The sequence below is a fragment of the Anabrus simplex genome, chromosome 3 (genome assembly GCF_040414725.1).
Source record: "Anabrus simplex isolate iqAnaSimp1 chromosome 3, ASM4041472v1, whole genome shotgun sequence".
Lineage (NCBI taxonomy): Eukaryota > Metazoa > Arthropoda > Insecta > Orthoptera > Tettigoniidae > Anabrus > Anabrus simplex.
Window position 1 is genome coordinate 325,847,904 of NC_090267.1, and position 16,629 is coordinate 325,864,532.

The 16,629-nt window shown below is 38.7% G+C and overlaps 1 protein-coding gene across 1 annotated transcript in view; it reads left to right on the forward strand.

Moving 5' to 3' along the window:
* The window catches only part of LOC136866310 (paired box protein Pax-6), a 653,040-nt gene that overhangs the window by 275,070 nt on the left and 361,341 nt on the right, over positions 1 to 16,629 (forward strand). Inside the window, exon 3 of the mRNA XM_067143153.2 lies at positions 13,488 to 13,626. Within this exon, the coding sequence (XP_066999254.1) occupies positions 13,488 to 13,626 (139 nt within the window). The remainder of the gene's footprint in view (positions 1 to 13,487; positions 13,627 to 16,629) is intronic.

Consider the following 16,629-nt stretch of genomic DNA (forward strand, 5'->3'; position numbering starts at 1 on the left):
TCATAAATCAAAATCATAAATAAATGGTAAATAATATGAAAACATATTTCGATATCTGGCACCGTTGTCGTTTTATCAGCTGCTGAAGTTAGCCAATCAGAATGCTTCGCAGGCGAAATCAATTGGCGTTTGCAAGACGATGTTGCTAAATGACCATGTGGCCGGCTTGAGAACGCCAGTCGAAGAAAATAGTTCGCCAGAGGAGGGATTTGAACACGCACCTCCGAGCTGACAGGAGCGCGCCATACAGTAGCACCATGTGACTTTCTCTGCATGGTTCTCAAGCCGGACACGTGCGGGATATGCAACACCGCCTCGCACAGCCTATTTGAATTCGCCCGCGAAGCGATCTGATTGGCTGACTTCAGCAGCTGGTAGAGTAACAACGTCACGAGATATCAATTTATTTTTTCAAATTATTTATCAGTATGACCAACCCTCGAACTCTCATATTCCCGGTTCACGTTGTTTTCGACCACCCTGTATATATCAACAAGTTTGATACACAGTTTCTAAGAGAGCCAGACTGAGTGGCTCAGACGGAATAGCTCTGGCCTTCTGAACTCAAATTGATGGGTTCGATTAGAGCTTAGTAAGCTTGAAGTTCTTCTTCTTCTTCTTCTTCTTCTTCGTTGTCTCTTGCCAGTTACCTGGAGTCCGCAATTTGTATGGATGTAGCTCCACAGTTTTACGACCGGATGCCTTTCCTAACTCCAATCCTATGTGGAGGGATACTCTGTCCGCTGGTAGGGGAAAGTGCTCAAATACGTCAATCTCATGTCAGCGGAAGTAGTGGCACGTAAGAGAACTCCTTCGGGACATTATTCTGGCACTTCGGCGACTCTGAAAACCATAACATTATTGAATATTAAATTTTCACGACCGCATTGTAATCGAAACCGACTTTCAACCTATTAGGTCGTGTTACGTACATTTAGTACGTGTTGAAGAGATGTTAAGTACAGTACAAAAATGGCGAACCAGACACCAGTGGCATCCGAACCCACAACCTCCCGATTTCACGTCGGCCACCATAGCTCAATTGGTAGAGCAACCGACGCGAAATCGGGAGGTTGTGGGTTCGGATCCCACTGGTGTCTGGTTCGCCATTTTTGTACTGTACTTAACATCTCTTCAACACGTACTAAATGTACGTAACACGACCTAATAGTTTGAAAGTCGGTTTCGATAAAATTATTATTATTATTATTATTATTATTATTATTATTATTATTATTATTATTATTATTATTATTAATCCCTATAGAGACAAACAAAGGGAAGTGAGAGTATAACCTATGGTACTCTATGATGGTGACGTATAACGCCGACACCAAGTCTATGTTCCTCTCAAGGTCAGCTTCACCTCTGTTGCCTCCACTACGGCTCTCCTCCTCGGTCACAATGTACCTTGCTTTGCTGGGTAGTTGCTGCTCCTGGTGTGAATGGTTTCTGTCTGTCGTATCTATGCCGATGATTGTTACACAGTTGCTGTGACGTACTCAACGAGAAGCGGGAGTCCAGTGGTTAGATGCGTGGCCTTGAGCGGCACATTGACTTGGTTTCTTTTATAGTCTAGGTTAGGCCTGAAGGTAGCTACTAGACGAATCAACTAGTCTCCGTGGAGAGTGAGTTGGCTGTGCTATAGACACTGGCTTCTCGTCAGGGCAGTCGCGGTTCTAAAAAATCGAGTGGATTTTTTGAAATGGAAAACTACATCCTTATAGTTTAGATCCCACGTGTTATTTTCTTCTTTCTTTCATAATCCGTTTAACCCCCAGGGAATTCTTCCCTCGGAATCAGTGAGGGATCCCAACTCTACCGCCTCAAGGGCGGTGCCCTGGAGCGTGAGATTTTGAGTCCGGGTATACCACTAGGAAGGAGGGCCAGTACCTCACCCTGGTGGCTTCACCTGCTATGCTGAACAGAGGCCTTTGGGAGGATGGGAAGATTGGAAGGGATAGGCAAGAAAGAGGGCAGGAAGCGGCCGTGGCCTTATTTTAGGTACTATCGGGGCATTTGCCTGGAGAAGAAGTGGGAAACCTCGGAAAACCACTTCGAGGATGGCTGATGTGGGAAACGAACCCCCTCTACTCAGTTGACCTCCAGAGGCTGAGCTGACCCCGTTCCAGCCTTCGTATCACTTTTCAAATTTCGTGGTAGAGGCGGGAATCGAATCCGAGCCTCCGGGGGTGGCAGCTAATTACACTAACTACTATATGTGTTAATGCTGAATTATGAGCTAAGACCACAATATCAACAGTCACGTAAAAACTACAGTCTTACTTGTTTTAATTTTACGTCGTTATAATTTCCTTCCGTGGGCCCTACATCCTGGCTACTTCTAGGATTGCTGGACCAACCCAGTCCCATATTGGTTTTGGTCGGGGCTTTACTGCCATATGCCCTTCCTGACGCCATGTGATTTGAGAGATATAAATCACAGCCAAGATCGAGCAGAATTAGAAACTTCAAATTTCTAGATAGGAAGTAAGTAGCTAAGCCACTGAGCTAATCACTTCCCGCTTCGATGTACTCTCACATGTATACGGCTATTATTTAAAGTCAAGTAGAGACTAACCACAGCATCAAACACTGCAGACTACTTATCCATAGTGTCCACCCGAAAACACTTACTCTGCGTCTGCTCATTGCGCATCCGCAATCAAGCAGCTACACAGAGCAGACGTTTTGAACATGCCACGGTATCGTAGAAGTAAATTCACATTACATCGCGGCTCCGAGTCTATTCTCAAGAAACCTATATTTAATATTGGTACATCTCCTGCTAAGCTGTCCTCCCTTGTATGATAGTAGGTCTACTTCTGAAGTATCTTGAGTATTAACTGAATGTATATTCTGAAGCTGGCTCATTCATAACACCATTGAAGACATGGGAGTCAATTTTTGAAGTGCGAGTCTGTTTTCTAGGGGATTTCAAAATGATCTGTGTTGATAACCCTTAGTTCTCATTTCATGCCAACTTCTTTGAATTGTGATGAACGTAACGAGCGACTGTACTGTGAGGACATTTATTTATTTATTTATTTATTTATTTATTTATTTATTTATTTATTTATTTATTTATTTATTTATTTATTTATTTATTTATTTATTTTTGACAAAAGTCCTATGAGCCTCTTGCTCGTGACAGGGACAGTGCAATACATACTTTTCTCAATGCAACACAATAATTACATTTCATATATTACAGCTTTTTCAGTACAGTGACGAGTACATTTTTGGATAACTGACATAGTTTTTTTTAACATGATAGCATCATAGTTTTTCAGAAGTATATTCAGATATTGCGTGGCTGTAAGATATTAAATATGGACAATATATTAATTAAAGTAAGTTATACAGAGGTTATATTAAGATATCTGTATAAGAATAATATTCCTTCAGGTTTTTCGTAAAACATTTAACCGATTTAGAGTTCTTTGTAACAGGAGGCAATACATTAAGTTATATTCCCTAAACATTGATGCTTCTATACCTTTCACTCCATATTTTACTGAGTTGGATTCAGAGGGATATATCCTTAATGATCTTCTATTTTCATATCTATGAATTTCACTAAAATGGGAGAAGTAGACAGCAGAGTGGGTTAATTCCCTGTCTAGATTACACATAAAGACTGATTATGAAAATGCAGAATATTTGACTCTGAAAAAACTTCGTGTGACTATTTGAGGAAGGAGACTCCATCCATGATTTAATGGCTCTTTCTTGTAGGATTTCCAAATTATTAACATCATCTTTCCTAAATCTCCCCCAAATGAACTTATGCATGTTAGATGTGGGTGGATCATTGCATAATATATACAGTACATTTGAATTGTTGGTGAGAGAAATTACTGTATCTGTGCATTATTCCTATCAAAGGGGTAATTTTGTTGATTACATAATCAATATGGCTTTTCCAGAAAAGTGTTGAGTCTAAATACTATACGAAGATACATAGCTGAGTTGACCCTCTCTATTACTTGGCTCTTTAGGGTAACAGTGTTAGCCGCTGTGATCAGTAGCTTACCTATTATACCGTTATAGGGATGTATTGCCAACATTACAACACGACTCTCATCGTCCAACGGGTGCAGAAATTCTTGGAAAGAAGATCAGCGAAGCGAATTCAAATTAAACTTGAAAGTGTCTTCTAATGTAAATAGCTGGGCTGAGTGGCTCAGACGGCTGAAGCGCTGGCCTTCTGACCTGAACTTGGCAGGTTCGATCCTGACTCAGTCCGGTGGTAGGCCTATTTGAAGGTGGTCAAATACGTCAGCTTTGTGTCGGTAGATTCACTGGCACGTAAAAGAACTCTTGCGAGACTAAATTCCGGCACCTCGGCGTCTCCGTAAACCGTGAAAAGTAGTTAGTAGAAAGAAAATCAAATAACATTATTATAAAGCAAATATTGCCATAAATAATCTATATATATAAAATAACATATCCTGACTGACTGATTCATCATCGCCGAGCCAAAACTACTAGACATAAAGAAATGAAATTCTGGGGCTAAATTTGTATTACAGTGTAGGTGCTCACTAAGGAAGTATTTTTGGATAATCCGTCGCTAAGGGGGTGAAAAGAGGGTGCATTTTTAAAAAGAGTATATCTCAAAAATAGTTTTGCTTAAGTGCGGCCAGTATCCAGTAATCGGGAGGTAGTGGGTTCGAACCCCACTGTCGGCAGCCCTGAAAATGGTATTCCGTGGTTTCCCATTTTCACACCAGGCAAATGCTGGGGCTGTACCTTAATTAAGGCCACGGTCGCATCCTTCCCATTCCTAGGCCTTCCCTATCCCCTCGTCGCCATAAGACCTATCTGTGTCGGTGCAACGTAAAGCAAATAGCAAAAAAAAAAACAAAAAAAAACATCGTTTTAAAACGTGAAAATTGGTAATTGGAATCTCCTTTAAAAATAGTTGAAAAAGTGGGCGCATAAGTGAAGAAGGAGTTGAATTCTGTCCATAAGGATACTTATACCTCGAACACTGAAGATGTTACAGACGTAAAAATTGGTATTTGGAATGATATGAAGAAACACGTATGATTTTTGTTTTCAACTTCAGAGAGGACTAGTTCTCACATGTACAATTCTTCGCATGTTCCAGAGTTTACTCTGCCAGTAGCCCGGTCATCGTTGCTCCGAGAGGCAATACCACAAACGTGGTTTACAAACAGGTTCTGGGGTAAATGAATCTCATCGAGCGAGTTGGGTGTGTGGTTGGGGTCGCGCAGCTGTGAGCTTGCATTCGGGACAGAGTGGGTTCTAACCCCACCGTCGGCAGCCCTGAAGATGGTTTTCCGTTGTTTCCCATATTCACACCAGGCAAATGCTGGGGATGTACCTTAATTGAAGCCACGGCTGCTTCATTTCCTTTCCCATCGTCACCATAAGACCTATCAATGTCGGTGCGATGTTAAGCAAATTATAAACAAAATAAAATCTCAATTTTTCGATGAATTTTTGTACTTTAGGGATTTTCGGATAATGTCTTAGTGCAGTACCGAGAAATTATTACTTTTATCAAATTACGAAATCTACTCGAGCGAAGCCGCTTGTAAGAGCTAGTATATTATATACTAAATAACAGTCAATAATGTTGTTTGAGAGGTGCCATCTGGAAAACAAGCACACAAGCCAGGAAGGTCAGGATAAAATATACAAAAACCTGTATTCGATCAGTTATGGTCTACGTGGCTGAAACCAGAGCCTTTAAGAAATGAAGGTCTTCAGAAATGTGTTTGTACACGCTCTTGAGGACGGCATTACAAAATATGTCAACTTATAGATTTATTCCACTTTAGTTCAAAAATATATCAGCGGATTATTTTGCGTTGCGTCATTGAGTAGAGAACGAAATAATCTTCCACAAGTCAGAAGCGGAATTATAGCGTTGTTCAAAGAATGGCTGCTATTATCTGTATCACAGCCAAACGATATTAACTTGTACCTGAAATCTTATCCACAAGAACGGCTTAACTTTTCTTTGTTAAAAAAAAAATTCCATTGTTCTGGATTCGAGCCATGGCCGCCTTCCTGACACGTCAGAAATGATGTAGTTCCTCTGATTATTTGTTCTAGATTTACTATATTTTAGTTCGAATATATATAATCAGATTATTTTTGTTGCATTCAGTAAATAATGCAGTGATCTTCATTCAACATAAGTGAGAAATGGAATTAGTTTACTCTTGAAAGTTGGAAAGTTTAAAATAATACAATACGTTATTTGGATCAGTGTCATGTGGCTTGCCCAAACAATCGTTTATGAGTGAAGCATTTCGAGTTTTACGAAAATGTATTACGAAGTAACTTATTTATAGCTTTAACTGTAAATAGGCCTAAACCTAATCACAGAAAATTGTAAACATACTTCGCTCATAATCTTGATTTTCATTGGGTTGTTCGTTTTTAGATGGATATGTTAAAAACGAATAATTACAAAGTAGGCCTAATAATAACTATAGGAAAAGTAAGAAATTCAAAACAAATCACTAGTGCGCATTCGACCTATAATCGGGGTGATCAAACCACTACTAGTTACACACTTAAGCGATAAGGATATTAATATGCACCACTATTTTTACTACTACAGGATCTAAATAAATTTTGCAGTCTTACGTGAATATTGATATCGTGACAGTAACCACGGAACCTCCAATTTTCCGTAGACTCTAAATCACATTCATTGACAGGACTCGAACCGCAGCCACCTTGAGAAGCCAGTGAAATAGCGACTAGGCTATCAGGCCTCGTAAATACAGGATCAAATACCATTTCCCCTTATCTTCAGAGTTATTGAATGGAATTATTTGAGGAGTTAGTTGCATAAAAGGAAGTTCAACTGGAGAAAAATCACGCTACAGACAATCTCGGGATGGTTGATTATCATCAATGCTTAATGACAAAGACCCATGTTAGAATTCCTTTCCCGAAGAAACTTCTGGCACTCTGAAATATCTGATAATCTATCAGTTAAACACATGACAATATTTATTATTCGCATTCACGACAGCACAGGCTGTTCCAAGTCAATAAAGTCAGAACGAAAAAGATATAGGCCTACGTACGAGGTTATTATAGGCTTCTTATAAACGAGTGTCAAATTAATACTCTTTAGGCAAGTCAGTTCATTTAATGTTTGTTCTAGATTTACCCCATTTTAATTAGAAAATATGTAAGCAGATGGGTTTTGTTGCATTGAGTAGATAATGCAGCGACCTTCGTTCAACATAAATGAGAAGTGGAATTAATTCACTCTGAACTTATATTCTCTCTGAGAACCCCTTCATTTTGATGATGGTGGTGGTGTTTTTTGTTTTAAGAGAAAGTACAACTAGGTAACAATATTCGAGCCCTTCCATTACTCAGTGACGTAGCCAGTAGAAGGATGTGTACAGCGGGATAGTAGAATCTGCCCTCTCTCTTAAGCACCGAGCTTGTACACAAGGCGAAACGTTGATTGTTTCAGTAGTTTGATTTCGTCAAAGTAAATATTTTATTCTTTATTTATTCATTTATTTATTTATTTATTGACTTTAGCAGTGAATTTTAGTTTGTTAACGCACATAAAATTTTAATGATACACTGAAACGTTCGCGAAAGAAAATTGGAGCTTAACTATTTTAAACCAACTTCCATCTGTATTTTATTTATTTACTCGAGTCAGAAGCATACAATGGAACTTTTTTCATTTGGTTTTACATTACAACTTAGTAACAATACAACAATATATATTATTATTATGAGAGGGAGGAGGAGACGGGGTAGAAGTGGGAAAGGAAACGGAAGAGGACAACGACGACGACGATTAATGCCCCATCAACAAGCTTCAACCTTAGGAGAGGCCATTATTATAAAGAAATGTCGTCCTGCTAGCAAGTTATTAAACGTACCATTAAATTCACTGATCCGGATCTAAGTCAATTGATCCTGACGGTATTCGAGCTCGCAACCTTGAAGAGATGATCAGCTGCGTTATGCAATAAGTTAAAGTATCTTGTAAGATGTATCACTCACACAGTAAGCTCACTTGTAGAACGTAATTTATAACCTACAAGCACACTTCCCGTCACAAAAACTAAGCCCACTGTTTTTACTATTGATTTAACGTCACACCAACTCAGAAAGCTTTTTTTTTTTTTTTGGCGTCTATTGGATAGGAAAAGGCTATGACTGTAAATAAGCTAATATAGCCTTTAATTTAGATACAGAATCCATCACTTGCCTGGTGTGAAAATGCGAAAGATCGGAAAACCATCTTCAGTGCTGCCGATAAGGGGGTTCGACCTCTCCATCTCCGGAATGCAAACTAATAACTACGCGTCCGAAAGTGCGCAGCCAGCTTGCTTGATTGAGTGGACTCTTGTATGGAAGTATTAGCGTCAGACCTTGTATACCTCGGCCCGTGTAATAATCTTTCATAATAAAATATTCCTGTCCGCCTCAGTGGTGTAATGGTTAGTGTGATTAGTTGCCACTCCCGAAGGCCTGAGTTCGATTTTCGGTTCCTCCACGATATTTGAAAAGTGATACGAGAACTGGAACGAGATCCACTCAGCTTCCGGAGGTCAAACGAGTAGAGGGAAGTTCGATTCCTACCTTAGCCTGCCTTCTGTGGTTTCCCACTTCTTTTCCGGGCAAATTCAGGGATGGTACCTAACTTATGGCCACGGTCACTTCCTTCTCTCTTCCTTAACTATCCCTTCCAACCCCTCCCCCTTCACAAGTCCCTATTCAGCATAGATGTTGAGGACGCCTGGGCGAGGTACTGATCCTGCCCCCTAGTTGTATACCAGACTAAATGTCTCACGCTCCAGGACATTGCCCTTGAGGCGGTAAAGGTGAGATCCCTGATGAATCCGGAGAAAAACCAACCCTGGAGGCTACACGGATTAAATAAATAAATAATAATGTTATTTGCTTTACGTCCCAATAACTAACTACTTTTTACGGTTTTCGGAGACGCCGAGGTGCCGGAATTTAGTCCCGAAGGAGTTCTTTTACGTGCCAGTAAATCTACCAACACGAGGCTGACGTATTTGAGCACCTTCAAATACCACCGGACTGAGCCAGGATCGAACCTGCCATGTTGGGGTAAATAAATAAATACCTAGGTAAATAAATAAATATTCCTGATTATTCTCTTTAATATACATTTAAAAAATACTTTTCCAGTATCCTAAATGTGCTATTAGGACAGTGACCGGCAGTGTTTAGAGAAATGTATGGAGAATATTATCATTTAAAATCGTTGTAAATGCATAGAATTGCGCCCGTTTTATTGGAAAAGCTTAGCTAAAACACCTTCTATTAACTCTTATTATCTCTATGAAAACGTGCTCAATTCTATCGGTTGTGATTTTCCTCGAGGGCTTAATTTTTAATGGATCAATTTTTGGGTGAGGGAATGTACATTTTTATGAGAGAACTAGGAAGGCATAAGATTCAGCCTGTTTCGTGAGCAAGGTGACAACAGTTTGAATGTTCTGCTCTTAAATTACCGTCGATGGTGGCATAAAGGTGTACCGTATTGTCAGAGTAACGAGAGATTGCTACTGAACTTGGAGTTCAGTGTATAGTGAAATTATGTGCATCTGTAATCCTCATCTTCCTCATAGCTCCACTTGACTGAGTGATATTAATTATTCGTTCTCTTGCGTATTTGAACTCCTTCAAATAGCACCGGATTGATCCGGGATCGAACCGGCAAACTTGAGCTCAGAAGGCCAGTGCACTGCCTCCTGAGCTACTCAGCTCGGTAGGAATTAAATTACTCTGAAGTTATTTTCTCTCTGAGAACTCTTCCATTACTCAATAACTGTATGTACAGGAGGATGTGTACAGCGGGTCAGTAGAATTTCCCCTAAGCCTACGTTTTTTTAATAATTGGCTTTACGTCGCACCGACACAGATAGGTCTTATGGCAACCATGGGATAGGAAGAGACTAGGAATGGGTAGGAAGCGGCCGTGGTCTTAGTTAAGGTACAGTCTCAGCATTTGCCTGGTGAGAGAATGGGAAACCACGGAATACCATTTTCAGGACTGCCGACAGTGGGGTTCGATTCCATCATCTCCCGAATACTGGATACTGGCCGCACTAAAGCGACTGCAGCTATCGAACTCGGTAAAACCAAACTCTCTTAGGTGATGAACTAACTCGCAAGGCGCAACTTTGCTTGATTCAGTAAGGATTTTGATGGATGTATCTGCAAGTACGAAGGGGAACACAGTATCTATCGTCCTCATTTACGTAAACGTCTGTGCGTCTCCGAGTGCCTTCTTCTTCGGATGCTCAAGCCAACATGTGTTTAGTTCGTCCACTTACCAATAAAAATCTGACTCATTTAACATTGCCTGCATATCGTTTATCTGCTGGGTGAATGGAGAGTTTGCACTCACTATGTCATAATGGCATCTAAAGTTTGCAATAGAATATTTTGTTAGAGAAACTTTGTGTTGTAACTTCCTGCATTGTTCATAAAATCTATTCAGACCTTGAAAATATTTAAAAAATATATAATACAGAAAATAGGAAATGATTTTAAAATATTGTACGCCTCCAAACATGTATTTATTGAGTTCGCACGTTGTATTCGCAACGCCTCATATTCACTGTTAACGAGTGGATTGGCTGTGCGATTGCGGGTCACGTTGTTATGAGCTTGCATTTCAGAGATAATGGGTACGAACTACTCTATCGGGAGCCCTGAATATCTTCTTCCATATTTTCCCATTGCTACAGCAGGCAGTTAAGTCCGCGATCAATTTCTTCCCGATCTTAGGCTTGTCCTACCCCATTATCACTATAAGACTTGCCTGAATCGGTGCGATGTAAGACCAATAGCGAAAAAAATCACCCAGATTGCAGCCCTCCTTTGTTTGACGGGGAGCGGCCGCCAGCCCGCCACTGAACCAATGGGAAATTCACTCCTTTGCTCTTCTGCTGTCAGACTTCACTTCTCGTGAAGTCTGAAGTATGAATGTTGCAAGAGAAACCTCACCGTCATTAACCGTTACTGGAAATAGTGCCCTGTGGTATCTACTTGGTTTGTTTCCATGCGGGTATTGCGGTGCAAATATACATGTTTTGAAGGAAGCGAGACACACTATGAAACTACGACAAAAACAGGTTGAGTACAAAGTGATGGATGTGGACAAAGGTAGTGGAAATCAGATACACCGCATATTAAGGAGAAGTAATTGAAATGTACGCTACTACTTACGCACCGGAAATGGCTCATACAAATCGCCATGTTGAGGAAAAGAGACAAGACAGTTCAACAAGTTATCTTTTGGGTTTTCTAGCAGAACTTTTTATGCGTTTTTCTTAGGTGATGCAGAAGATAAGTGTATTAAATTAAAGTAGGCCTACATGAGAGTTTCTTCTAATTATGTTTATGAGGCATTAAACAACATAAATGTAACTAAATTTTATAGTAAATGTATTTTCTCAATGAGTGTTACGAAAACTATGGAAAAAACGTACAGAAGTTAATGATGATGATGTAGTGTCTATTGTGGCCAATCATATCAGTCTACATCTCCTTAAAACAATAATCTGCTCTATCTTGGGGCCCCTGTAAGTCAATTCTTCTTACGGTGTGAACAAGTAACGACTTCTCCGCGTAGGTAGTATATAGGATACACTGAGTGTACAGTAGCTATTAGAGATCTGAAAATGTATTCCACGAATCTAGTTGCACCTTATTTTATGTGCTGTAGTTGAAGATTATTATAAGATTAACATTAATTAGAACAAGGCATGGTTAAAAGTAGGTGAACGAAAGAGAAATTAAGTAACGTTTGTAAAGTCAGCTGCTCAGAGGTGGTGCGGACCCTGAGAAAGTAAAATGTAATATGATTTTTTATTTTTATTTTTAGAATTTACTTCGCACAGACACAGATAGGTCTTGTGGTGACGATGAGACACGAAAGACCTAGGAGTGGGAAGGAAGTGGCCGTAGCATTAATTGAGGTACAGCCCCAGCATTTTCCCGGCGTGAAAATAAGAAAACACGGAAAACTATCTTCAGGGCTGCCGACAGTGGGATTCGAATCCACTATCTCCCGAATACAAGCTCACACCTGCGCAACCCTAACCGCACGGCCAACTTGAACCTCATAAACCCATAGCTGCATTATTATGACGTATAATAGGGATTATAAGAGAGAGTTTCTTGCTATCGCTTACTCTACTGAGACAGAAAGGTGTACTGCACCACCACTAACTTAGTGAGAAGTATCCATAGGCACCGGTAGTAACCTGAATGCACCACGCATACTTGGCATTTTTTCACAACCGAAAACAAGACTGAAAAATTAGTGAAAGAAAAATATTTTCTAACTTTTTATAGAGAAAACTAGCCCCTAAGTCGTTCTTCCAATACCCTATGGCGCTACAGCCCTGGTGGGCCAGGGGCTAACATGTGACCTCTTCTTATATGTTACTTAAATTCAAATGACGGCTAAGAAAGACTCGAGAATCAACACGTTAAAGGAATGTCCAGTCTCCTGGGTAGGAAAGCAGCCGATATAACCCTCACATGTCATTTACAATTTGCATTTCATCAATCACATTGATAGGAATGGAGGATTGCAGGACGGAGAAGTACTGTAGATTCTCTTCTCTTCTGTATCGCCCTGGTTGGTTAGAGGAGAATTATGATAAATCTATCGTTATTAACACTGTTGAATCTATTCCTCTTGATTTGTTGCCATGTCAAAGTTATAAATAGATAAAGAAATATAAAGAACACAATAAAGTAGATGAAACACTGTAGGATAAATATAGATTACAAATTAAATCTTAAAGCATCGCACGTACTTCAGTGGACTAATCAACCTTCCATTACAAAGGGCCCCTGCCAGACAAATATGAAATATGTACTTTACTCTTCAAACATAATCAACAAAATCAACAACGATCTGCTTTTAATAACAAAAAAAAAACATTTTTCTGTGACTTAACGCGGTTGGATGGTAAGTGAATAAAACCTCCTTCATAGTTGTGTAAATCCTCAAGCAATGTTTTAAATGTTGTAAAATAAACATTTCTAAGGTAGGCATTGCAAATAAAAGGTTAGAAAATAAATGTATATGGATTATAGAGCGAACACGTCCATGGACACCAATTAGTAACCTCCTCAATCTTTGTTTTTACTCCATACTTGTAATCGAAAGGGAAGTCGGAACCAATGTGACTTTTTGTAGCCATCCTCTGAGTAACCTTTGTACAATTCAGTACAGGCATACATTTCTTCCATGCTTTTTGTATAACCGATATTTTATTTCAGTTCAGTCCTTGGAACACCTGAATTCCTTATCGAATAGACAACTTTTATTGAAGATGTCATCGACCAAGCACACTATCACAATGTTTCTCGATCCAAAATTTTAAATATTACAAGTTTAGGGAGATTTTCTAGAAATATGATTTCATGGAGATAAATGTTAAGGTTGAATATGATGGTTGCAGGTGTTCCCGGAGTGTATGTTGTCTGGCAGCCGCCTGCACGCTACCACCATTCTGCCCGCACAGCACCAGCTGGGCACGGCGGGCTCGCCATGGCCCGCGACCCACCATTCCATCCCTTCGGACGACATGCCACACAAAGGTACGCCTACTGCCCTATATCATGAAGAAACAGACATAAATTAACAAAACCAAAGCATTTTTACAGACCTTAACATGGTTTGATGGCAAGGGAATAAAACCTCCTTCATAGTTGTGCAAATTCTCAAGCAATGTTTTAAATGTAAAGGCTATACAAATCATCCACTTTGAATGGAATAGTATATCGTAAGAATAACAACAACATTAAATCTGATTTAAAATATTGTTATCACACGACTGCAGAGTAGTGCTAATTATCACTAATGTACATTCACTAAAATTTTAATTAACTTTTTTCTAAGTATCAGATCAAATTATATGTTCAATATTTATTCTCTTAGTCACATCTTCTCAATGAAGCTTTGAACAAAAAAAGAAATACACTACCTATTATTTTTGAAGATAAATTTCAATTTCAATTTCTGCAAAAATATCATACTAAAAGTGCATATAAACATCTTCTGAGGCCTGTAAACTTTATTCTGAAATAAAAACTTTATTTGATCACATTTTTATCTTATATGTTTGTTTCTCCAGTTGATAATAGTGTGCATAACAATACTGAACTATAAGCGAAGCAAGTGCAGTTGCAGAATTTAGTAGGCAATACAATATTGAGTATCGAGTATAAATTCCATGTTAACTAGGTTGTCTACGAACTTCCCAAATACACACCCATGAAATATGGACGTGTATTTATTATTATTATTATTATTATTATTATTATTATTATTATTATTATTATTATTATTATTATTATCACTACGCTTACGTTACCTACTCAGTCTCAAAGTAGGGTAGTACACTTAATCACACCATGAAATAAAGTGAAGACGATATATTTAGCACTACATAAAGAAATCTTACGTAGGTACATAAATATTTTGATGACACCAAATAGTCTGAAAATAATTCATCCTTGTCGAGAATTTTCTCGGTTTCATCAGAATGTAAAGTGAACAATACATTTTAGTATTCTAACTGAAAGAAATATTGGTCATATTTTGGCTTGATTCACCAAGGAAACTGCACCTGATTCGTTAAGTTCTCAATTATATTTTAGTTAATATATGTATTATCTATGTCTCAATTTGGAAGCAGAGTGGAATTATACATTTTAAAACAAGATTGCTTACTATTTCTGTGTTAATTGTTTGTCTATTAACAAATGATTCACTTATAAGTATTTTAATAAAACGTACAGTAACAGCTGACAACAGTGATTTTATCATTTAAGGTGTTTACACATGTTTTATTGATAAAATAGTTCGGATATCGGACGTTTTATGTTATACGTGTAACATAATATTAGAATTTAAATATTGAAATTATTATTATTATTATTATTATTATTATTATTATTATTATTATTATTATTATTATTATTATTATTATTATTATTATTATTATTATTATTATTATTATTATTATTAGAGCTACCATATCACTTTCCAGTATTCACTATCTTTTACATTTTTTGAAATGGACACAATCTATCGAAGTTATCTTCATGCCATTGGTTGCAACAATTGGAGACTTAATTAATGTACACATTTCACTTTCACTCCTCGCTTTCGTGCATAATTACGATAAATAAACAAAAATCAAGAAATATGTCAGTAAAATGCTATCTAGAATCACCCAGTTTAAGATAATTAAAATATTTCAGAGATATATTTTTTGGTCCTATATATTCCAAGGAATTATAATTTTCTAGTATATTGCATGATTTTCAAATTATTAATTTCTCTTATGACTCACCAAAAGTAAAATAATAAGGTACCTTCTGGGGGTTTAGATATTGATGACTACTGTGCGGTAGTAAACGCTGGGTAGACTCAGGATATCTTATTCATAAGCTGTAAGTAGCAGGCATAAAAATAGCGAGAATTATCGCTAGTACAAAGACATGGGAACAATAGCACGAGGGCACTCGCACAGCATAAAGGCTATGCAGGGAATAAATTCGATGTATGAACCTGTGCCTGTGAACCGGCTTCGTTGATGGAGGTACGTGAGACGAATGAGGGAAAGTGGGTTAAGATAAGCAACCGAGAGAGGTGATGGCTAGACGCATATTTTATAGATTTAAAGATAAAAGATATGGAGCTAAATTAGACTACAGAGCTAGTTACAAAAAGAGGACTCAGGATGCAGTTAGGTTATTGAAAGAGGCTTGCACACTGAACGCTACACTGCTCCAGTCAGCGACGAGCCTGCTTTTATATATCTGCTGCGGAACTTCTAGTATCTTCGGAGAGCGGCCAGAAAATCCACGGAGACATCATATGAAAAGCATAATACAACGAGAGGCCTTCACATGCCCTCAGACCGGCCTGACTCACACAAGGATATACCGAATGGGGCTTCCTTGACAGTCATATGACGACATAAGATTATGTATCCACTGATGATAACACAAACGCTAGACTATCGGGAGAGTCAATCCCAACCTCTAGGTATCCGAATTCGGAAGTTTCGACATATTAGAGACAATATCCTATAACTTTAACACTGACTATTTTATTGGATTAATTTAATGAGTACACACACAATTATAATTGAAGATGATGGACAACAGTTCGCTAACTTGTGGCTATTTACAAAGTCTCTAGTCCTCACGGCGGGTCTTTGGCTGGCTGGTATTTACGTTGAACGGGCGGCATACCGGCATATAGTGAAGCACGAAACTCTTGCATAAGTAGGATGAACTCGCGCTGCGGGTGAAGACTCCACGAGCGTTGTCAGTTTCTAGTTTGTATGTAACAATCACACTGTATTCAAACATTCAATCATTTATGGATCTGTGGGGTCGTTATCATGAAGCGTGCTGTAAGTATTCTGTACAGGGTGTGTGAACTGGGCAGCACCCAGCTTACTGGTGATCTTCATTAAGGTACAGTAAGAAGGGCTCTATTAATGCTCGACGTCTGCCTGGCTCTTATCTTTTAATTAAATCTCTGACTGTGTATAACAACATGCAGAGCGCTGCGCAGAAAAGCTT